Source organism: Mytilus edulis, chromosome 2 (genome assembly GCF_963676685.1).
Source record: "Mytilus edulis chromosome 2, xbMytEdul2.2, whole genome shotgun sequence".
Taxonomy (NCBI): Eukaryota; Metazoa; Mollusca; class Bivalvia; order Mytilida; family Mytilidae; genus Mytilus; species Mytilus edulis.
The window spans coordinates 46,531,681-46,557,187 of record NC_092345.1 but is presented as its reverse complement, the minus strand read 5'-3'; the positions used below and the strand labels follow the sequence as shown (position 1 = coordinate 46,557,187).

The window sequence follows — 25,507 nt, the reverse complement described above, 5'->3', positions numbered from 1 at the left end:
CATAAACACTTCATGTTTTGTTTTATGTCGTAGAAAGAAAGAAAACGGACATGCAGACATTCCAGTATACATATTCAATGAATTTTGACAAACTTTTTCACCCATTTGCATACAAAGGTTCACTTTTTTTAATTTCTTTGTTCAAAATTAACTTAAGGCAGTTATATGCAAAACAAAATATGTGAGCCATTTTTCTGTAACTTGACCATAAAAAGTGTAGCTATATTTTATTCATTCAGTTTTATTTGCTATATGATAGTTCCACAAGATAGTCTCGATCCTTCACATTTACAATATCCGATATCTGTTATTATGATCAAAAGAAATACCAGTTTTGAACATGCTTGCATTCTGTGGTAGACTGAAATTAGAAATTTGAAAAGAAAACTACATTCGGTTACAATAGATAGTATGGCCTTTCACCTTAAAAAGATATTTTTATTCACCCAACTACATTCATAGAATATATACCCAACTGCATTCGTAGAATAATTTCATTAATTTTGGGTTGCTGTTGTCATTTCACAATCCCTACACATACGTTTATGAACATAAAATATTGTCAGACTGGTCATAGTGTTTTTCTATCAAGTTTGGTAGAAAGTGGGAAATGAAAATGTGTAAATTGTGAACAAATGCTTTGTTGTAGATCAACTATGCATTGCAAAACAACTAATCTAAATAATATTTGCATCCGCAAAAATTTTGTGTTTTTTTTTTTGCTTATATGCTTTGCCTATATGTCATTTTGTTTTTCTTTGTTGACATATTTGTTTGTTTTATTGTGATTAAGTTAAACAACGTTGACTACTGTACCACTATTTTCGACAATTTCACCTATTATGTCTGTTTGTTTTGTTCACAATTTGTTAACAATAAAATGGTATTGTATGCGACTGTCACACAAGCTAGCTAGCTAAAAATGATGTTTTAATCCACCATTTTTGACATAAGGAAAGGCCTATTAATTTTGGGTTGCTGTTGTCATTTCACAATCCCTACACATACGTTTATGAACATAAAATATTGTCAGACTGGTCATAGTGTTTTTCTATCAAGTTTGGTAGAAAGTGGGAAATGAAAATGTGTAAATTGTGAACAAATGCTTTGTTGTAGATCAACTATGCATTGCAAAACAACTAATCTAAATAATATTTGCATCCGCAAAAATTTTGTGTTTTTTTTTTGCTTATATGCTTTGCCTATATGTCATTTTGTTTTTCTTTGTTGACATATTTGTTTGTTTTATTGTGATTAAGTTAAACAACGTTGACTACTGTACCACTATTTTTGACAATTTCACCTATTATGTCTGTTTGTTTTGTTCACAATTTGTTAACAATAAAATGGTATTGTATGCGACTGTCACACAAGTTAGCTAGCTAAAAATGATGTTTTAATCCACCATTTTTGACATAAGGAAAGGCCTGTACTAAGTCAGGAATATGACGGTTGTCACCATTTGTTTGATGTGGTTAAGCATTTCATTTTGCCATTTAGAAAGGACCTTTTCGATTTGAGTTCCCATTACTTGAAGATAATACAATTTTCCAGAGCTTATCATGATTTTTGATTTTTTTATGGCGGCTTACAACCATTAAAAAAGTTTCAAGTGGTTAAATTGATCCCATCGTTTTAAGAATATACAGACGCCATTGCGAGTTGATTGACCGTTGTTTCCAATTGTCTTACCCACAATCACATCTTCTTTTTCTCGAATACGACATCATCGAAAAAAAATCTTATCAGTTCATTTACAATTGGAAGTTTTGGCTTGCTTTAAAACTTGATTTAGTTCACCATGTTCTGAATGAAGAAATACCTGTACCAGGTCAGAAATATGACCGTTATCTATTCGTTTTATGTGTTTGATATTTTGCTTTTGCCATTTGAAAAGGGACTTTTGGTTTTTAAATTTCCTGGGAGTTTTGAATTTTTTTGCTGACATGAGCAATGCCACTTATTCTTCTTAGTAGGGGTTTGTGTTTGCTCAAATTATAGCTTTAGATGTTTTGTGTTTTGTAGACATAAGTTACTGTCGTTATTCTGTAGTGTTTGTTATCTCAAACCGACTTACTACGAATACAATGTAGCTTCTTACTTAATAGAAAAAAATAACGAATGATGTGATTTTTTTTAATATACTGAAAATTAAAAATTAAGGAAAGTTCTTTTAATTATTATGAAGGACAAACACCATCATTGGGAGTAGGTAATATAAGGATAAAACTGGACAAACAAACGATACGTGTATGTCTGAGACAGGGTATACAAATAACCATTAAAATAAGAAAATATTAAACGTACTTAAATTATGAGTAAATTTGTTCTTTTCGCATTTCTGAGGAAAGATATTTGATAAATGAATTTGAAAGTTAACGTTTTGTTTTGTTAAAGGATTTCCAGAAACATGTGTATTTTAAACATGTTTCTAGTTTTCAATTATAAAGGGATATTTTGACGAACATTGTTGACTTACATTAAGCTGGAGTTTGATAGAGCTTTAAGAGCGTTTTTTTTGTTTATTTTTTCATTTTTTTCTTGTGAAAAGTGGACCAGATGACACAAACTGATTACCAAGGTTATTTTTGTTTAGATTGGTCACAGGTCAATGTGATGTCATTGAAACGGGAGTCGAAACCTAGAAGGGCCTTTCACGCATAGTTTTTGGACAATGTTAAAATGAGCGCAGGCCTTAACATAAACGATTTTTTTATACAAATTCATAGTGTCTTTGGTAAATATCTTTCCGTGTAAAGCTTAGGCTTATATCTGAATATAAATGCAAAGTCTGAATTTTTTTTAGCGGAAGTTTGTAAAGTTTGAAGCCCTTATGCTAAAATCTAAGACGAAATTAAAAAAATAAATGCGCAAGACTGACATATTTAATTGCTAACAACATGTTTTTGGTAGAAAACATGGACAATTCAAACATTTGTGATTTAAGAATTTTAAGGGGAAGAATGGGTTTGCTACTCTTTCAGCTAAAATACAATAATATGAAAATATTATGTGTATTAACATCTAACAAAAAAAAAAAATTAACGACCCTTGACTACACACGAAGGTCTTGCTCGGTTGGTATAAAACCATGTGGAAATAATAAAAAAAATCCAGAAATTCTAGGTCCATCATTATTTGCTTTTTAATATTCAGCAACAATTTTAAATCTTTTTGTATGAGATATAGGGTTAATGTATAAAAAATGTAGAGAAAATAAAAAAGTGGCATAATAAACTTAATGGTACAAATGCAAGATGTAATGATTTATTCTTACGTCCATGTTTCAAAGAACTCTGGCTCCTTTTGACCATTTGATGCTATATTACCAATACCAGGTACATAAAACCATGTTTCCTTCCCACAAATCCCACCAGGAGAATTCTTGTCTTGGTCTAAGATCGACAATACCACATGCATGTCTAGATCCGACCCGGTCAAATTTACTGTTATATTGGAACAAGACATAACTGTGACTGTAATGTATTATGAAAGTAATCCAAAAGAGCATTATTCAAGTGAAATATGTTCTCAGATGTATACTGCTTATGAAGCATTTGTTTTTATTTTTTATATATATATAACGAGTAATGCATTCTGTCAATTTCCGTTAAATTAACAGGAAATGAGTGTGTATATAGTCATTTCATGTTACAGAAAAAAAATTTGAAGCCATTTTCAATGCAGAATAAATTTTTGAAGTAATTTCGCCATTATATTGATCGATAACCGTTACAATTTTAAAGATACATTGAACTGACAATAGCATGTCTCGTATACGTAAAGAATTGAATGCAACACCACATGCATGTATGGATCCGACCCGGTCAACGTGTTATAAACATTAAAATAAGTAAATATTAAACGTACTTTAATAATGTGTAAATTTGTTCTTTTCGCATTTCTGAAGAGCGTTTTTTTGTTTATTTTTTCATTTTTTTCTTGTGAAAAGTGAACCAGATATATAAACTGTAAGGTTTTAAATACGATCAACTAAAATAAAATTTTAAGAAAAGTGTACTTATTGGTAGTTTACAAAAATAGTACTTGTTTGTTAGTTAATTTTTTGAAATTTTAGTTCATATCGTACATGCATACTTATCATAATGAAAAAAATATATATAAAGAACCGACATAGATGGGCATAAACGTTCATAAATCCCCCTCAACCTTTTATAAACATGATAAAACACTGCTAAAAGTTTACTCACGTGAAAAAATAATCCGTCATCTGATTGGTAGATGCTGATGTGTTTTGTCGAAGTGTTTGATAAATACGTAACCTCTTGGATAATTGGTGTTGTCTTCCCGCAGGTATCTATTTGTACGGCGTCGTTCCCTTCACGAACAATAATCGCACAAGAACAGTTTTTATAACCACAAGGTTGTCATTTTACTTGGACCTGTGTATTTTATGAGATACATTTACTGTTTATTTAAGTGATATATAAATATTTTCTAACTTTTTCAAGTAAATGCCTGGTGCTACGGATGATAAATACTTAAAAGAATGTTATTCGTTCACCCTTACAAGAAGATAAAGTTTAGTCTAAAACTTCGTTTTGATATTAACATCATCTAAAATTTCTTAAACTAAAAATCAATAGTCTTGATAAAAGTTTTTTTTTAAATATTTTTGTGTTTTAATTCAGTTCTGCTCAGACCGTTTTGATTACAGTGACTCCAGTTCTTTTAATAAAAAAAGTTTCACACCATTCAGTATTTTTTTTAAAGGTAAAAAAACCTACTAAACAATCTGAAGATAGACTGAAGAGATCTTAACTGACTTAAAAAAACGATTAACGCGAAGTGATTTTGACATTATCGCCGCCATCTTGTTCACATTGGTTACAAAAAAAAGTCATTTCATGTTACAGAAAAAAATTTTGAAGCCATTTTCAATGCAGAATAAATTTTTGAAGTAATTTCGCCATTATATTGATCGATAACCGTTACAATTTTAAAGATACATTTAACTGACAATAGCATGTCTCGTATACGAAAAGAATTGAATGCAACACCACATGCATGTCTGGATCCGACCCGGTCAACGTGTTATAAACATTAAAATAAGAAAATATTAAACGTTCTTTAATAATGTGTAAATTTGTTCTTTTCGCATTTCTGAAGAGCGTTTTTTTGTTTATTTTTTCATTTTTTTCTTGTGAAAAGTGAACCAGATATATAAACTGTAAGGTTTTAAATACGAACTAAAATAAAATTTTAAGAAAAGTGTACTTATTGGTAGTTTACAAAAATAGTACTTATTTGTTAGTTAATTTTTTGAAATTTTAGTTCATATCGTACATGCATTCTTATCATAATGAAAAAAAATATATATAAAGAACCGACACAGATGGGCCTAAACGTTCATAAATCCACCTCAACCTTTTATAAACATGATAAAACACTGCTAAAAGTTTACTCACGTGAAAAAATAATCCGTCATCTGATTGGTAGATGCTGATGTGTTTTGTCGAAGTGTTTGATAAATACGTAACCTCTTGGATAATTGGTGTTGTCTTCCCGCAGGTATCTATTTGTACGGCGTCGTTCCCTTCACGAACAATAATCGCACAAGAACAGTTTTTATAACCACAAGGTTGTCTTTTTACTTGGACCTGTGTATTTTATGAGATACATTTACTGTTTATTTAAGTGATATATAAATATTTTCTAACTTTTTCAAGTAAATGCCTGGTGCTACGGATGATAAATACTTATAAGAATGTTATTCGTTCACTCTTACAAGAAGATAAAGTTTAGTCTAAAACTTCGTTTTGATATTAACATCATCTAAAATTTCTTAAACTAAAAATCAATAGTCTTGATAAAAGTTTTTTTTTAAATATTTTTGTGTTTTAATTCAGTTCTGCTCAGACCGTTTTGATTACAGTGACTCCAGTTCTTTTAATAAAAAAAGTTTCACACCATTCAGTATTTTTTTTAAAGGTAAAAAAACCTACTAAACAATCTGAAGATAAAACTGAAGAGATCTTAACTGACTTAAAAATAAATCTCTGAATTAACCGAATTTTATTAGTTTAGTTTTTTTAACTGTTCAGAACTAAGTAACACTTTCAGTTCAATTCTTTATAATATTTGGCTAACGTTACTCGCAAAACATATGGGTAACAACTGTATCGACTTATGGACCGTCTGTCGCATTTGGGTATACCTACCGAAACTATTTTCATTTAAATTTAAACACTTATGATTAGAAAAGGAACATGAAATTATTAATACATGTGTGTTACACAATTCATTAAGTAATAAACTGTAGGCTCAAATGGAACATTATCATGCCAGTATGCCAGATTTACAGTTGACACGTTATTCTTATACACCTTATTTCTTTGATTTTGTTTTATATAAATATGACTGTTTTGATTTTTTATTTATTTGTGAGTGAATTGGTCGAGTTTATACACTAATAAATTCCTTTAAAATGGCGTTTAATCCTTATGATTCTTTAAAATTAGAGATAATGAATTTATTTTTTAACTCTCGTCACACGTTAATTGTATATGTGTGTCATTGAATTGGCCTGGCGCATGAACATATTTGTTGGTTTATGCAGACAAAGATGAGCCATCCGAAATTGATATCGTGATAATCGTGACAAAAATGTATGAATATCAAATACCTTATAAAATGTTGAAAAGTTAACAAAAATAACATCCAATGATTCCTTGACGGTATTTTTTTTTCAAATTACAATAGAGGATCCGAATATTTTACCTTCAATAACTCAACTGATTTGATCATATCGTTTATAGGAAATTTTGTTAATAAATAAAAACACGTCATCATGAAGGGCCCATTTTGGGGAGAAGATTTTGGATAACACTGAAGTGTATGCTCCACTGATTGGTAGAAAAAGTTTGTGACTAATATTTTTGAAAAAAATCGAATCAATAATGTCTGTAAATACCGCATGACCCTATAGCTATTGCATGGATATCGAAATACCAAGTTTAACATTTCGTAATATAGTTAAAATGCAGTTATGAATCGAAATAATCAAACTATGTAAAACTATTTGGAAGATACGAAGACCTTTTTTTAAATATTCCGTATCAACTTCACAAATAACACTCGATGGTATTGAAGTTCAGTAAATATGTTTTTTACGTAGTGTGTTATCTTGCTAACGTGTTAAAGTGTTCTTTTATTTGTCTTATTTATAAAGTATAACCTTTACTGTTTAGTTCATTGTTGGCAATAGTCTGTTGTCGTGGCTAGGTACTTATACATTCCACCAATAAAATATAGTCATATTTTGTATTCCTGTTTTTTATTTTTGCTAATGTGTTTTGTCTATATGCCATTTTGTTGTTCTTTGTTGACATATTAAATCATTTTAAAAGTGATTAAAATAAACAACGTTTACTGCTGTACCCATCTTTTTGACATTGTTCCTGTTATGACTGTTTGTTTTGTTAACAAAAGGTTGTCAAGATAATGAAATTCTATCCATAGAAGTTGGATACTTCATCTGATGGTCAAATAAGTGAAAGGTATAGCTAGCTCTAAAACGAGGTTTTAATCCACCATTTTCGACTTTTGAGCTTTTGATTTTGCAATTTGACAAGGGACCTTCCTAGTTAAAACAATTTCCCAGAGCTTTCGGTCGGTACAAAACCATTAAATAATATAAAACAAATATAAATAATCTACTTCCTTAATAGTCTGGTTTGTAAAGTCCAACAACAAAGATTTAACTTTATATATGAAATAAGGAGTAGAAAAAATGTAGAAAACAAGTGCCTTAATAAACTTAATGAAAAAAATGAAAGGTGTAATGATGAGATACTTACGTCCATGCTTTAAGAAATTCTTGTTCCTTTTGACCATTTGCTGCTACATTTCCAATACCAGGTATAAATAACCATATTTCATTCCCACAAATCCCGCCAGGAGGATTCTTGTCTTGGTCTAAGATTGACAACACTACATGCATGTCTGGATCCGACCCGGTCAAATTTACTGTTATATTTGAACCAGACAATACTGTGACCTGTAATTTATGACGAACGTAACTCAAAAACCAACAAATGAGTATTATTCAAGTGAAATATGTGCTCATATGTATACACTAGTTTTAATATATAACCGGTTAATAAATTCTGTAAATTTTAGTTACGTAAATGAACAAGAAAATGAGTGTATACTACTAGTAATTGGATGTTACAAAAAACATTTCAAGCCATTTTCGATGCAGAATAATGCAATGAAATAGTTTTGCCATGGTATGGCTTGATAACCATTATAACATGTACAATAATAAAGAAAAAGTAAACTAACATTAGCATGTCTCGTATAACAAAGGTTTTGAGTGGACTGTAAGGGTCCTCAATGCTCTTCAACTTCGTACTTTATTTGGCCTTTTTAACTTATTTGAATTCGAGGGTCACTGATGAGTCTTTTATAGACGAAACACGCGTCTGGCTTAAATACAAAATTTAATCTTGGTATCTATGATGAGTTTATTGAATACGATTAGCTACCATATCAGTTTGAAAAAAAAGTGTACTTACAAGTAGTTTACAGGAATAATGCTTATGTGTTAATTACTTTTTTGAAAGTTTAGTTCACAGCGTAAATGCATATTTAACATAATGAAAGTACTATATAAAGAACCGACTCAGATTGTCATAAGCGTTCGTAAAACTGCCGCAATTGTAAATACACATGACAAAACAATGCTAATAGTTTACTCACGCGAAAAAATAATCCGTCATCTGTTTGGTGCATGCTCATGTGTTTTTCCGAAGTGTTTGATAAATACGTAACTTCTGGGATAATTGATGTTGTCTGCCCGCAAGTATCTATTTGTACGGCGTCGTTCCCTTCACGAACAATAATCGCACAAGAGCAGTTTTTATTGCCACAAGGTTGTCTTTTTACTTGGACCTGTGTATTTTATGAGATACATTTACTGACAAAGTGATATATAAATGAACTGTCGAAGTAAATTATTCTAACGTTTTATTTAAAATGAAGGATACATGTGTATTAAGTAATTGCCTAGTGTTACAGCTGATAATAAATACTAACACAATTGTATTCGTTAGCATTAACCATTAGTTATAATGTTCTACATTTGATATTTCCATCTAAGATTCTCTTAATTTTACGATTGGTAATTGGAACAACTTTCTTTACTTCGCAGATGCCTTTCACTAAATAATTCAAAATTTGGTGACTACGTCGAATGCATCTATCCCATTGAACTAGAGATAAAGGATACAACAGATACAGCTAAGTCGGCCTCATATCTTGACTTACATCTAGAAATTTACAATGATGGTCGATTGAAAACAAAACTTTACGACAAAAGAGAGGATTTCAGCTTTCCAATTGTGAACTTTCCATTTCTAAGTAGCATTATTCCAGCAGCACCTGCACAGTGTATATATCTCCCAATTGATACGATATTCCCGTGCTTGCATTTCCTATCATGATTTTCTTGATAGAGGGTTGTTGCTCACAAGGAAGCTATTAAATAAAGAGTTCCAAACGGTGAAGTTGAAATCATCTCTTCGTAAATTTTACGGACGCCATCACGAGTTGGTTGGCCGTTATGGAATAACCGTTTCACAAATGATATTAGATATGTTCCTTACGTCGTAACTACAATCCACTTCCCTTTCATAAATGTGACCTACCGAATTGGACTATTTACCGGATTTGTTATCTCATAAGCAACACGACGGGGGCACATATGGAGCAGGATCTGCTTACCCTTCCGGAGCACCTGAGATTACCCCTCGTTTTTGGTGGGGTTCGTGTTGTTTATTCTTTAGTTTTTTATGTTGTGTCATGTGTACTATTGTTTGTCTGTTTGTCCTTTTCATTTTTAGCCATGGTGTCGTCAGTTTGTTTTCGATTTATGAGTTTGATTGTCCCTCTGGTATTTTTCGTCCCTCTTTTGGAGGATGTAATGAGTAAGATTTGTTAAGCTACATTCAATTGGTAAATTTGTTCTTCCTATTTGTTACTGAAACATAAATATTCCGTGACATCAAAGTAATAATTAGTAACAGATACAGTAGAAGTTCTTGACGTAATGTTTGCTTCAGTGGTACATGATATAAAAAAAAAATCCGTAAAACTATGGTAAATTAATGCTAGGTTCTATTACACTTACCTCAATCGTGGGTGTGGAATTTGTTTTGTAAAGTTCTAAATATGAATATGCTGAGGCATCTAGTGTCCTATTAAAAAGAGAAAAAGAGAGGCAATAGAGTTAAATTTTCTTTGTCTTTAAAGTGAAAAGAAAGGTAATCTATTTTCCTATAGATTAAAAAAGAATAAAACACAAATAAAATTGATTAAGCAAACAGTGATGTTAAATTACAATTTGAAATGACTGTAAGTACTGCATGTAGGATCGTGTTCCTTTCTTATTTCCTTACTTAAGTCTTTTTAAACTTAGTTGGAGAGACTCAAGTGAGTTAATGTAAAACAACGCGTAAATGGTTATTCCAAATGTATTTAGATACCTATGTAAAACCTTCAACTGCCTATTCAATGTACTACATGCAGAATCATCATAAAATTGAGAATGGAAATGGGATGTATGTCAAAGAGCCAAAAAAACCCATAAGTTAACAAATAGGTCCTTAACACAGCGAAATAACCCTCCATCCTACATAATACATCAAACATGTTTTTTCTCTTTACAATGCGATGACACAGGTTAACTACATATAATAAATTTCGTAAGGGGAGATATTGAGTTTTGCTGTTTGAAAGATAGGCAGATCGGCAATTTGTTTTTACTGAAATAACTCACTTGTTAAGCGTGAGAGTCATAATGGGATCTTTATTTCTGTATTCTTCACATTTTAAAAAATCTTTTTTTAATTGTTATTTTGTATCGCTCATTATACTCTTATATGTAATTCTATTCATACCCTCAAGTTTAATGGTGTAATTCGTTTCATTTTTTTTTTACTTAAAACATTTTTTTTTACTTAAAAAAAATCTATGAATTAATTTGTTACGATGAAATCGTCGTTTCAGATTATGATGCAAAAACGTTAGGATTAGCTAATACCGTCTTAAATACTTGAAATTAAACGTCTGTCTTGACGTAATTGTCTTTTTCATATACACACAATGACACTTCCGACACTTCTTTGGAATCTAAAACGGCGTATTTACATAGACTTTATGATATCCCTCTTCATATAAAAAATTATTTGCAATATTCCTAAAATGGTAAGTAAATGCTTACGAGTTGTCAAACACGTTTACATGTCCTTCCTTAAGTTCACACCTATGGAATACATCATGGCTGGCGTAGCTCTTTGAAAAGTCCAAAGTTCAAATTAATATGCATAGATGATATAAAATATGTTATTTATAGTATCTGTCAAATGTCAGTTATATTTGGCCAAACCATTCGAAATTTTAGGCTCTTAATGTGTACCAATTTCTAATATGATGGTATTTTCGATTACTAGTAGTTTGTTTTTAAAATATATGTATGGGTGTATATTTAAATTTAATTGTTTTTTTTTAACTTTCATCTCATACAAGAATACTACGAAAAACAGTCAGTTCTATGGTAAATGTTAAAAAACGTATTTGATTATCGCCTATGGGGACAAACATAGTATGGTTTGTTCTTTTATATTGCAGGTGTGGTATGTTGTTTTGTTATGCTAAATATTTCTGTTCAGGTTATACGAAAACGTTAATTGTTATAAAGATGAACAAATGTATGCATTTAGTCTTTTTTGAAGTGATATTTTTCTCAATTGTATTATTGTTATTGTTAATGAAAACTTACTCCTATCTGAACAATTGGCAAATTGTAGTTCCGAAATATTGGAAAATTTAAATCCTTCAGTTGTCTAAAGAATAACTTGTCGGAAGTCTTGTAAAATGAGTGTGGCAGACTACGAACAGGTATCGTACTGATGTACTTTCTAGTAAACGGATCCCATTCAAAAGGGTATTTACACGGAGTTGAATTCTGACCTGAAATAGATAATATAACGTGTTTTATCATCAGCAGCGAAAATTTGCAATTTTAATTTCCTTACTAATTCATTTAGCTTCTGAATTTTACTGTAGGCAGCATTTTTGTGCCACACAAACGATATGTATTGGTGACCTTCTGCTGTTATTTACTCTATTCTCAATTTTATATTCACTATTTTAAGGCCTTAAAAGTGATTAAAGGTGCTATTTATCATCGTTTCCCTCACATATCAGTTTAATTGTTAAAATGGCAATTCTGTTCTTTTTGTTTCTATCGAAAGTGAATTTATGAATTTACCCAAATGCTTTACAAGATGAAGCTACATAGAGATCAGGAAAACAACACGATCTTCACTTTACCTGAAGTTGCAATGGTCTTCGAATTATTATTAAATCTTGCCTTTAATATTTTTAAATCGAGTACCACTGATGAGTCTGATGGGAACAAAAAACATCTTGTTCAAGAGATCAAAAGTCTGGTATACTTATTTAATAATCTTTTACTCCGTATGATTTAAATGGCTGGTTCCAAAACTGGAACCTGGTCATCACTTGTTTTTATTATAGTTTTATAATTCTATTGAGGGTCAATATGGCATTGAATGGAATATATTGAGTAGCATCTCATTATTAAACCCGGGTAATTTAGAGACCGGCATAATACATAGGCATATGTTTGTTGTTGGTGAGCGTTTGTTCATCTCTTGGATGTCGTTTTGGTATTGTTGTGTCGCTATTTCAGTGGCTTAAATCCCTTCATCTCTTATCAATGTGACATTTTTACGACGTTTTAACTTGTAATCATTTTAAATACCTGTACTTTCTATCTGTGGACCAACATATAGTTTATGTAACCCATCACTACTGATTACTGGCAATGTAGATACCAGTGTTATATTCTGTTCTACTGTATGATATATTCTTTGTGGTGATATCTACAGAAGCAAACGATGATTGGAATGAGTACTTAATTTACAACACCCGGCAAGATATCATTGCCTTTGTGTACAACTAATATTTGTTAAGTAAAAATTGTTTGAAATTATTGAAAGGTATCAATTTGTTTTATTAATGTAATGGAACAGAATTTACCTTACGCCCATTTAAGATAGTGAAAATAAACTGAACATATTTTCATATTGCTTAATTGTACTCGAAGTAAGAGGTTTGTGTTCTTTATAAATTAAGCAGTAGAAACTGTCTACAATTATTTTTTTCGTTTTGGTGTTAATTTCCTTGCATTTCTTCTCCCATAATCTCTTCACTTCATACAGCTGAAACGTAATATTATTTGTTCAAATATTGTCATATTGTGTATAGCTTTCTTCCAATTCTTTTAAAGTCGATTTTTTTATTATCAAAACTAGTAATACCCAGTCGTTCTAAATATCGCCTAATATTTGCTACATGTAGCTAAGCAAGGAAGATAAATTAATCAACTGAATGTTTGCCAATATTTACCTTTATTCCTACCCAGTAGCCATTACTGTGTGATCCAGGTAAGGGATCACCAATACTACACTGTGGTTCAACCTTACACCGGAGCTTAAATTATATTCAATATGGAGTTGAGAATTGATGATAAAGTGCTAAATTTTAGATTTCAATATTTAAAATTATATAATATCCTAATTTTTCATTTTTTTGTGAAATCACATTGATCAAAGAACCTTTATTTTTTTGTATATCTCGTATGTGGTTGGTTCAATCTGCAATTCCACCAATCTATTTTTAAATAAGTTGAAATTTCGACAATCTTCTTAAACTTCGAATGTACCTGTCCAAAATCAGGAAACTCGTAAGTGGTAGTGTTTTACAATATTTTAATGAGTTTTATCAAGATGTGGAGATGATGGTAGATCTCTGATAGTATTTGTTAAATATTCATACTGTGCGATTTAAGGCAAAAATTTAAACTACATGCCACTGTCAAAGACGACGTGTTGATTCCTTATTGAAAGTAAAAGCAGTTTCTATCGCTAAGTGACTGTCTCATTGACGTGGATGTGTTCATATCATACTTTTGGTAAATATAAAGGCAACAGTAGAATACTGCTGTTCGAAATTCACAAATCGATTGAGAGAAAAAAAATCCGGGCCACAAACCAAAACCGAGAGAAACACATCAGACACAAGAGGAAAAGAACGAAACAACAGAAACATAGAAGTGCGCCAATGAAAAAAACGATAATTTTACACACACAGAAACAAACTATAAGATAACAACTGCCATTTTCTATCTTAGGACATGACATTTTTAGAAAAAAAGGTGGGTTGAATCTAGTTTTGTGGCTAGGAAAACATCGCGCTTTCATGACAATGTTAAATTAACACTAAAATGACAACCTTACGTGACAGGATTACAGTACAAATAAAAGCAAAAACATTCAGGATTCACCATAAACCATACAAAAGGTCATTTTGACATACTAATAGTTATCAAAGGTAACAGGCTTATAAACGTTTCCTTCGTTTAGGTGTAATACCACCATTTATTTTCCGCTATTGGTCAATGTAAAATTTGAACTTTTTGAAGAAGCTTTAGGAACCATGTTACCTCAAGCCTTCAAATTATTCAATAGAAACAACAAGTAAAACTTAAATGATGCTTTGAAACACCCAAGGTATAGGTTTATGACCCAGCAATGTTTTACTGCAATGAAATGTAGAGTTAATTGCCTACAACTGTCAAATTTAAGAGAATATGTTTCAAATCTTTGTCGTTTTTAACTGGATGTGACATACTTGATGATTGGTGGTGTTACACCTTTACGACGCATATACGTGTCTTATAAGATATTATAATGTGATAATATACCATTTTATTAAGGTTTCCATTAAGATTGTATGCATCTAAAATAGCAACGTGTTCGTATGAACTTAATAAAGTAACTTCATCAATTCCATTTCTGTTCTTCAAAGGGTGACCATCTACAGTCCATGACACTTTGTACACAACGTCCGTCCTAGATGTTGAACTCCTAAATGTACAGTTAAATTTCACATTTCCATCTTGGTTTATGTATGGTATACTTAGAACTGGATTATCGTTCAGTCTTACTTTGCAAGCTAAAATAAATACCAGAATACTAATATTTACAGATACCTCAACCAGATCAGTTTCAATAGAAGGCATAGAGATTAAAAACTAGGATCTCTAGTTAAACAAATTCCAAAGAAGAAAAAAACAGTAATCAAGTTTTGGATTTGAATAACACAGATTTAAGTTGTTTCGATAGCGCTTAAACTGTCTTGTTTCTTATACATATTTAGCTTTCAAATATTCGGTTTTAAACGATTCTGATGAAAGATAATGTAGAAAATATCGTCGATGCATGCCATTTATGATGTGTACTTTTCATTTATTAAAACTGGTCCTTTCTGAAGACAAACAATACACTAAGCGAATTTAGTCGTTTTTTAAAAGATATTTTTAGCTATTGATTCACATAAACGTTTTACGTGTTATGTTATAATAAATTTTGATCGCTGAATAATTGGTAAACGGTATTGAACATAAACGATTCGTATGTACAAACATCAACATAAAACGTCAATAGACATTAATTTAACTGGAAATATATTGTAAGAGTAATTATTCACAGATTGGCTCTTTCTGTCGTTTGTATTTATATTAGAACGATTGAGGGGTAGAATGAGCACTCACAAAAAGATGAACCACGCACATTCACAATTATGTCTGTTTCAAGTATGGATCTTAAAATTCAATGGCTTAGTCCAATGTTTTTTTTTAATAAATCAGGCCTTATTTGTTTTTCGTTTTTCACTTCAGGGTGACTTTTTTTTATTATTATGAAAAGCCATACGGTGACCTATATGTACTAATATACGATTCGTTTGATAATTAATGTATGTGGTAGTCATACCACAGCACTTATTTTTTTATAATATAGAAAAGAAAAGAATACGTACGTAGATTATCATTACAGAAATCTGAATCGCAGCATTCTGTGCTGTCATTTAGTAAATTACACTCCTGAAAAGATACAATACAGATAGCAGCTAATATCATCAGGTGGATGTATTAATGATAAAAACTCTATATAGCCAGTATCAGTAGGTTTTTTTCCCATATTATTATGTTTGCATTTTAAATCATTCAAAAAAGTTGATAGTTTGAGGGTATGTTCTATACATTGAAGTTATTATCATCTTCCAAAGCTTGATTGAACACAATCCTTGAAATGTTTAGCTTTTACTGCAAGTAGTACAATATTGTATAAGCTTTACAAAAAAAACGGTTAATCTCATATGATGCAATATTTATGAAGTTCCAGATCTTTGTCTTTCTCCAATTCTATTATTTCTGAATTCTTTCCTAGACGTTTAAAATGAACTAATTCAGAAAACTTCATTATTCGGAGACAATAACAATTGCGAAGTCAATGTGACTTCGCAATACTGTTCCTACTTATCAGTTAAAACTCGTTCTAAACAGTAAATTTCACATAAAAGATCATCATTGTTTTAATTCGTTCTTACTAACAATCAATTTTTTTAATAAAAAGAAATAGATGTATGATCTTACGTCACGTTCCTCACATCCGGAACTGTAATTCGGCCTCTTGGAAAACATGTTGATGTATTGGACCACTTTACAAGACTGCAAAATGATTAAAAAAACATTCTAATTTAAATGTACAGTTATAATGGTAAACAAAATCAGTAAGGATACAATGCTTGCATTTCGATACACAAGACGCCGTCGTTCGTTTTATCTTCATAAGAATCATCAGTGGCGCATATACCATATTAATTCTACTCCTTTAACTTCATTATTTTTACATGATTATTCATTGTTATTTTTTACCTAGATATCTATATAAATTAATACACTCATAACTCATTAATTTAGGAAGGATAAAAAAGAGGGTCGAAAAATACCAGAGTGACAGTCAAACTCAAAGATTGAAAATAAACTGACAACACTATGATAAGTTACGCCTGTTCCACTTGTGTCAACTGTTGTGTTGTCAATAACAAGTGAAACTTCGTTGATGAGAAGTAAGTATTGATAGGAAAACCATAGAAATAGTAGGACGTGGCTACGAAAAATCGAACATACCTTTAATCATGTGATACAGCTTTTCCAGAACGGTAAACAAAGGTATGATGGCATAAAAAGTGTCAAATTAATAATGAATATTTACTACCGAAAACTCCTTTTGAAATATGCCGTTCTTCTAGTGGTAGCTAGTGGTAGCTGTTTGATTGCTCTAGCGACAATAAGACGATGTCATGTAGCATATATTGGATGCTGGATGTGAACTAAATGATATATTAGTCGTAAGAACGTGTTTATTTGTTGTTTTAAGCTTGAAAATAATTTTATGGCATTACTCTCAGATCTGTACTTTGTGTTTTACGTTTTTCTTATAGTTGTCTAGTTATCTGTATCGAACTGATAAGTAACGGCCTTTTCAAACGAATTATTAAGTTTGTTCGTATGTTGTGCTATTTCACCACAGTCCCATGTCGGAAGAAGGGTTAACTGACGACAAGCACGTTTATCCCCGTCACATTCTTAATGTGCATGTCCACATTCCGGACACTGTAATTCAGTGGTTGTCATCTGTTACTGTATAGCATATTTGTTTTTCATTTTTTGTTGTATACATAAATCAGGCCGTTAGTTTTCACATTTGATTTTGTTTAACATTTATCATTTCGAGCCTCTACTGCTTGCTATTTGATATGGATTTTGTTCATTGTTGAAGGCCATACGGTGACCTTTATTTTTATATGGAAAAGAGAAGTGTCAAGTTTGAAATGAGAAATTTGAACAATAGAATGTCCCAATCGGTCATACGTAGAAAAAGCTTTATATGAATATTTTCAATGTGTATGTATCAGATTCAATTGGATAGACGGCTTCATATTCTTTGAATGAATCGTAATAATGAACAGTTGATATTATTGTAAATGGTTTGACGTTAGTACGATTCTAAGAGAAATACTTATTCAAAGATCGAACTTATAAGGTAAATAAATTTATCATAGATACCAGGATTATAATATTGTGCGAAATACTTTCATTTCTGCCAAAAAATTTTCATCACTGATGTTCAAATAAAAAACATAAAAAAGGCTAAATTGTAAATGTATTGAGGGAAGTAACAAGCATGGTAAAGGAAGAACAAAAGACCCAATAATTACATACTTGACCTTGACCGCATAAAGTTATTTGGTTACATTTTCCTGGATGTTCCACTTGTGCACAATGGAAACAAATATGACCGCCGTATGTTTTTGATTCTGTATAAACAAAAGGGAATTAAAGTATGTACCTTTGTGTAGAATGATGGTGTCTAAAGTTTTGTCTTAAACAGTTCATAAAATACAATCCTTACACTGTAAGTACGAGTTGAAGAGCATCAATGATCCAAAGCTAAGGTAAATAAACGGACCATTGCAGTTTCTAATGTATGTATAAACGAGGAAACATGAGAGACATGTATGATTTATTTTTATTGCAAGCGACTAAAAAAAAATTCTTTGTGTTGAATGAAGATGCCTAGACATTTGCATTTAAAGAGTATTCTAGTACCATAGAAACATTCACAGGTTACACTGTCTTACTGAGTTTATTTATTTTACAGATATAACAACAACAAGGATAATAAAATCATTTAAAGATTAACAATCCTGTTTATTTTATATTTCTTTTTCGAGACAAACCAGCTAAACTACAATATTTACAAAATTAGTACACATACTATAAAAATAGGAAGATGTGGTTTAATTACTAATGAGACAACTCTCCGCAAGAGACCAAATGACACAGAAATAAACAACTTAGGTCACCGTACGTAAGCATGATAAGGACAATCATCGTTGTCCTTTGATAAAACACTAGGTTAATATTTTAGACTTAGAATTATTATTTATACATGAATAAATGAATGAATAAATGATTTTATCAGACAAATGTATAATGATGCATTTGTGATGAGCAACTAACATATATATTAACAATTATACAACACTGATATATAAGTACTCATAACTTTTAAAATCATGTCCAAAATTTAACTAAAACAAATAAATCATGTTCTCCCAGACCAAATTATCAATCAGTACACCTCAAATGGATCGAGATTTAAGATGTCAAAAGAAGTTAGAGAAACGCCTGACCCTGTAAAATGCTAAAATATAAGTCTCTCTGTCATTTATTTAAAATAGTAATATGGTTTTTACTATTTTGTCTTTCCTCTTTACCAGTAGATCTATAGTTCTTATTCAGATATTTCCCCCCTTTTAATCCCTTGGAACATGTGGAAGTCATCCGATACTAATACTGATACACTCCTGTTTGGGGTGTAACGCTTCCCCCTACAGGTTTACGTACAAGATATAACCGACAAACCTTTTTCTGAATTTTTCGTTTTCTTTATCGAAATGCCTCCATATAGAGACTGTTACACCTTAGCAATAGAACTTGCTGGTAAAATTCATAAATTATGATTTGTAAACGCAAAAGATTTCTTTAAATCTTACTCTTGGCTATGACATAAAAAATGATGTCAAGGTCGTGTAATATTTTTGAATCCTATTATTGCTAATACTCGAATACTTGTAACTATTATACGACAGCCTCCTAAATATGATTAGGTAGTTTGCATTTATAATATACATTTGTACTTTAAAATCGGTGAAATATTCTGAATAGATTTCGTTAGGGACGGTGCAATATTTATCAAGCAGGGGGGACCGGTGCAAATCCCAAAACCTGTTTGGAAAAAAGTATTGTGTCATGCTGATGTGATAGGAAAAACAGTTATGTCCCATGACCTCTATTCATTAAAAAAAGTATGTGTCCCATGAATATCATGAATATATTGAGTGAATAAAAACACAATCTGTACCTTAAATAACGTAAAGCAACAATATTTATTGTGATATAAATGTTTTTGACAATCATTTTAACATTCTCGACTAGTCTTGACCTTCAAATTTAGTTTTGATTGGTGTAAATAAGCCCATCTAACTAAATTAAATATTGATCTTACAAAATTCAAGCTTATTAGGTAGTTTGATTTATTGCTGTGAAATGAAAGAATTTAATTTTACAATAGGTAAAAATAAAAATTATTATATAAATTCAGATAGGCATCTTTAATTTTTTTTATAACTTTTTCAAATCAACTTGGATTTGCATCAAACTATGCAGCTATCTTAGAGATGTATTAAGCTTACTGAATCATAGGTCATTTTGTTTTTTTGTTGAATTGCTGTCAAATTTAAGAATTAGATAAATCTAGGTAAAAAAAGCTAGAATTTGCAGTTCGAAAAAGTTAGAGATAGTACACTTTACAATTTAATTGTTAAATTTGACAGCAATACAACAAAAAACAAAAATGACCTGGGATTCAATAAGCTTAATATATATCAAAGATAGCTGCATAGTTTGATGAAAATCCAAGTTGATTTGAAAAAGTTATTAAAATAATTAAAGTGTACTATCTCTATTTTGTTCGAAATGCAAATTCTAGCTTTTTTACCTAGATTAATTTAATTCTTGAATTTGACAGCAATACAACAAAAATAAATTACCTGGGATTCATTAAGCTTAATATATATCTAAGATAACTACTTAGTTTGGTGATAATCCAAGTTGATTTGAAAAAGTTATTAAAATAATTAAAGTGTACTATCTCTATTTTGTTCGAACTGCAAATTCTAGCTTTTTTTACCTAGATTGATTTAATTCTTGAATTTGACAGCAATACAACAAAAAACAAAATGACCTGGGATTCAGTAAGCTTAATATATATCAAAGATAGCTGCATAGTTTGATGAAAATCCAAGTTGATTTGAAAAAGTTATTAAAATAATTAAAGTGCACTATCTCTATTTGTTCGAAATGCAAATTCTAGCTTTTTTACCTAGATTAATTTAATTCTTGAATTTGACAGCAATACAACAAAAAACAAAATGACCTGGGATTCAGTAAGCTTAATATATATCTAAGATAGCTGTTTAGTTTGGTGATAATCCAAGTTGATTTGAAAAAGTTATTAAAATAATTAAAGTGTACTATCTCTATTTTGTTCGAAATGCAAATTCTAGCTTTTTTTTTTACCTAGATTGATTTAATTCTTGAATTTGACAGCAATACAACAAAAAAACAAAATGACCTGGGATTCAGTAAGCTTAATATATATCTAAGATAGCTGTATAGTTTGATGAAAAACCAAGTTGATTTGAAAAAGTTATAAAAAAAAATTAAAGATGCCTATCTGAATTTATATAATTATTTTTATTTTTACCTATTGTAAAATTAAATTCTTTCATTTCACAGCAATAAATCAAACTATCTAATAAGCTTGAATTTTGTAAGATCAATATTTAATTTAGTTAGATGAGCTGATTTACACCAGTCAAAACTAAAATTGTTTATCATATTCTGTTTCTGTTTGAATGTTTCTTGTGTGTATTTTTGGGCTAATTAAAATAAAATGTTTACTACTTAAGCATTTGAAAAAAGTGTATGTCCCATGCATTAAGATAATGAAAAATCATCAGGTCCCACTACTTTGCACGTTGAAAAAAGTACATGTCCCCTTACCATTTGCACCGGTCCCCCTGCTTGATAAATAATGCACCGTCCCTTAATTTATAAGTAAGTTTAAACAATTTGAATTTTATACAGGTGAGAAACCCTAAACAGTTGGAGGAATAATTAGGTTTTTATAATTTTTTGTTCTTTATCAAGTACGTCTACATTCGTGTAAATCACCCGGTGAAACACACACATTGTCAACATTGCAGATAGCTTTCCCATTGCAGCAGGCATGGCAAACTGATGAGTCGCTATTGTCGTTGGGGATATTGTTTCTCAACACAAGGCTTGCGTTACTCCGTCTACTAATAGCCGAAGCTCAAGAACATTTCTACGTAGAGAATAAATGACGACTTGGTTAATTTATTAATATAATGTTGACTGTAGTTATAAACGAGCACAGAATAACGGCCTTATTTGTGTACAAAAACTGAACGAAAAACAAATATGTAACACATAAACAAATGACAACCACTAAATTACAGGCTCCTGACTTGGGACAGGCACAAAGTATGCATTCACAAGCAGGCAACATCTCATGCACATTTATCTAATACTTATATCTATTTTAGTTGTTAGTCACCTGGTGAGCCACACAAGTTGTCACTATTGCAGATGGGTTTCTCGTGGCAACAGGCACGGCAAAATAATGTGTCGTTTGCATTTACAGGAATGTTGTCTCTCAAAACAATGCTTTCGTTACTCCTTTTTCCAATAGCCGTAGTTCCAGGACATTGCTACACAGAGAATAAAGATTTGGCTATATTACTACCATATTTGTTTTACAGTATTTAGAAACGATCACAGATTACTAGGAACAGGATTAGATATCGCGATAATGTAAATATCTGACAGGATCTTGCAACTGTGCAAATGAATCAGGCCATAAAATCTAACCATCGTATGCGGGTATCTGTGTTATTTTACATGACATATTCATTAAAAGAAACATCAGAAGTCGCCTGCTTGTGAATCCATACTTTGTGCCTGTCCCAGGTCAGGAGCCTGTAATTCAGTGATTATTGTTTGTTTATGAGTTATCTTTTTTGTCTTCCGTTCTTTTTTGTACACCAATAAGGCCGTTAGTTTTCTTGTTTGAATTGTTGTCATTTCAGGGCCTTTTATAGCTGACTATGCATGCGGTATGGGCTTTGCTCATTGTAGAAGGCCATACGGTGACCTATAGCTGTAAAGTTGAGTGTCATTTTGGTCTCTTGTGGAGAGTTGTCTCGTTTTCAATCATGCCACATCTTCTTTTTTTTATATTTGGTCCTGGTTAACAGAATACTCTTTTTCGTTTTGCTTTTTTACCAATCTGGTGACTTACAATCAGTTAGCTTTAGTTACATAGAGTACACAATTAACGTCCCCATTCCGAACGGCCAATCAGACGCTCCTCTTCAGTATAAATTTTACTGCTATAAGTTCCGGAGTTACCTTAGTTCTATAACATACCACATATTAGCAAAGCAAACATGAAGATTTTTAATACTTTTTCAAGGAAGTTGATAAATAGTCAAGAAAATGAATGAAAACTTACATTTTTATGCAGACACCCCAAAGAGTAGTATTTATATCCATCAGGTGTAACAAACTTGTCTACAAAGCAATCCTGTAAAATATATTGTTTATTGTCAGTTGGAATTCATGAAAGTGTCATGGTTTTCTATCATCTGTTGGTTTTATCTTAGTCTTTACTTAAATGTGAACTAAGTGACGTTAGCCTCATTGAGTATCTTGACTTGTCATGTGTTTCAATCACATGTACAAGTTTTAAAAGCCCGTCATAAATGGTAGTTTTCAAAATAATAACATCTTGAATATGAATATGTTTTATCAAACCTTTTAACTTTAATCGTAAAAAAAACTTTTCAATGTTCTTGACTCATTTATTTACCCCACTTACACTCTCATATTTTTGTGTTACAAATGTAAAAAGGTACTCAAATTACCTCAACTATATTTTGCGAGATATTGATTTGAAATACTTCTGTCAACAAAATATAACACCGACAATTATCAAATAGGTTCTTTGAGACGTATACTAGTATATAGTACTTACTTCGTCAGCTTTACACCTAACAACACGTGCACAATCCTGCGGAATTAGTGCATGGTCACAATATAGACACAGATTTCCACCTTCCGCTGACGAAATCAATGATACAGTAATAAGAAATCGGAATATTTTCCTGAAGTGAATGATACTGTTTGTTATCTTCAAAACTTACTTGTTCTATTAGTATGAACATAAGGTTAAGCTATTTTTAAGATAATGTGCATTATATACGGATATGAAAAGCACAATCTTTCTTCTGTCTAATTAATGAAGATTAGACCGAATTATAAAAATTATCACAAGAAAACGCAACGCTTTCCCCAGCCACCAACTAAAATGTACAGTAGCAGATTCTAACAAATACAGAAAATGAACTAAGACCAGCTCTGAAGGATGAAATGCTTCATTTTAGGAACCTCTTGTTTTGTCCATTAAAAGTTAAAACCTGTTTATTAGTCGGAAATTGCATTCGATGATAATTGTAACGTGGTCTTGTTAAAGGACTTTTTATATATATATATTTAATAGAGTGAAAAATAAAACTGACTGGAAAAAAACTGTGATGTGGAATGTAACATTATATAGACTTGAAAACGCCGCGTTGAAAATTGCCTTTCAGCATTAAAATGTCGTATGTAATATACATTCCAATTTGTTTAATGTTTACCTTAATTAGAAATAATAAAACTCATCAAAAATACTAAAGTTTAGAACTGTGTATTCATTTATTTTCGTGGGTATCACATTTCGTGGATTGATGAAAACTTACATTTGCACTGATATTTTGGTTTTGTGCTTTGTCCAGTCTCTGCATAAAAACCAATAGGAAATTTGTTATTCGTTGAAGATTTGAATTCATGGTTAACCTGTTCCCACAAAAAAATGGTACCCAACGAATAATAATGAATCCACAGTACTTATTTTAGCGAATGACTTACATGCTTGGTTATAATCTTCGTCTCACATTGATCCGTAAATCACGATCATTTCATTAGTGCAATGTTTTATCTATTACCTAATAACCTTGTTAGATAACTGACAAAAAAACAGTAGTAACCTATATTCATGTGAATCTAGTTGAAAATTTCACGGCAATGTTAAAAGACCGGATCAGCCTAGCAGGAGGTCCTCATCATGATGACGTTATTTACCTATCAGACAACTACATTCGTCCATTTTAAAGATGTGAGGCAGAATAACCATTTTTTATCAACAGATTCACAGACAAATCATATAGGTCGACAACAACGCCTTACTATTTTTACAGTTCGCAGGAAAAGTCCATCACTATGTGCCCTAGGTTGCTATTACGTCTGACGGGCTTTGGTATATTCTGCTTGTTACTTAGAACCTCAGAGTCGGGCCATAGATTATTCATAAAAGTTTTCAACCGCTACACTGGTAAACTAGCTTCTGTCTCTAAATAGTAAAAGATCAATCATTCAGCGGTAAAATCGACGAATATGTACTTTTAACTCATCGACAATATAAAACATACGAAAGATTCATTCATTTTCTGAACCTTACTTTTTTATGATAGCACTTTCAATTTCAATTTAAGAAAGAAAATGTATAATAATGGGAGCCGATTAATGCATATTTGATGCTATGCAATAATTGGGTGATTTATGTGTTTCTCTGTCCTGAATGTACTTGCATTTTTTGTACTGTATTCCTGTCATGTCATGTAATTATGTCATTTTAGCAGTATATTCAATATTGCCATAAAAGCGTTCAACGTAAAACAATATCTTATTCACGATTATTACATACACGCTACTACACCCTATAACCCTTATATTTTGTGATGCTTGTTGATTATATTTTTCTGTTCTTCATTGATGTTTGTATGGCGCTTAATACATCAA

The 25,507-nt window shown here is 31.1% G+C and overlaps 1 protein-coding gene and 2 long non-coding RNA genes across 3 annotated transcripts; all 3 read right to left on the bottom strand.

Annotated features, from left to right (window-relative positions):
* Positions 1-304: 304 nt before the first annotated feature.
* Positions 305-5,155, bottom strand: LOC139512278 (uncharacterized). Its single transcript, XR_011662237.1, has 3 exons — positions 4,212-5,155; positions 3,278-3,476; positions 305-361 (listed from the first exon to the last, which is right to left on the bottom strand). It is a non-coding gene; the product is annotated as an uncharacterized lncRNA (long non-coding RNA).
* Positions 5,156-7,820: 2,665 nt separating this feature from the next.
* Positions 7,821-11,316, bottom strand: LOC139512276 (uncharacterized). Its single transcript, XR_011662236.1, has 4 exons — positions 11,246-11,316; positions 10,154-10,220; positions 8,725-8,916; positions 7,821-8,020 (listed from the first exon to the last, which is right to left on the bottom strand). It is a non-coding gene; the product is annotated as an uncharacterized lncRNA (long non-coding RNA).
* Positions 11,317-11,788: 472 nt separating this feature from the next.
* Positions 11,789-19,606, bottom strand: LOC139510875 (uncharacterized). The gene is made up of 7 exons (XM_071297417.1): positions 18,179-19,606; positions 16,547-16,621; positions 15,931-15,994; positions 14,816-15,066; positions 13,459-13,542; positions 12,812-12,932; positions 11,789-11,994 (listed from the first exon to the last, which is right to left on the bottom strand). The coding sequence occupies exons 2-7, from the start codon at positions 16,592-16,594 to the stop codon at positions 11,789-11,791; spliced, it is 774 nt and encodes a 257-aa protein (XP_071153518.1). The 5' UTR covers positions 16,595-16,621; positions 18,179-19,606.
* Positions 19,607-25,507: the final 5,901 nt, after the last annotated feature.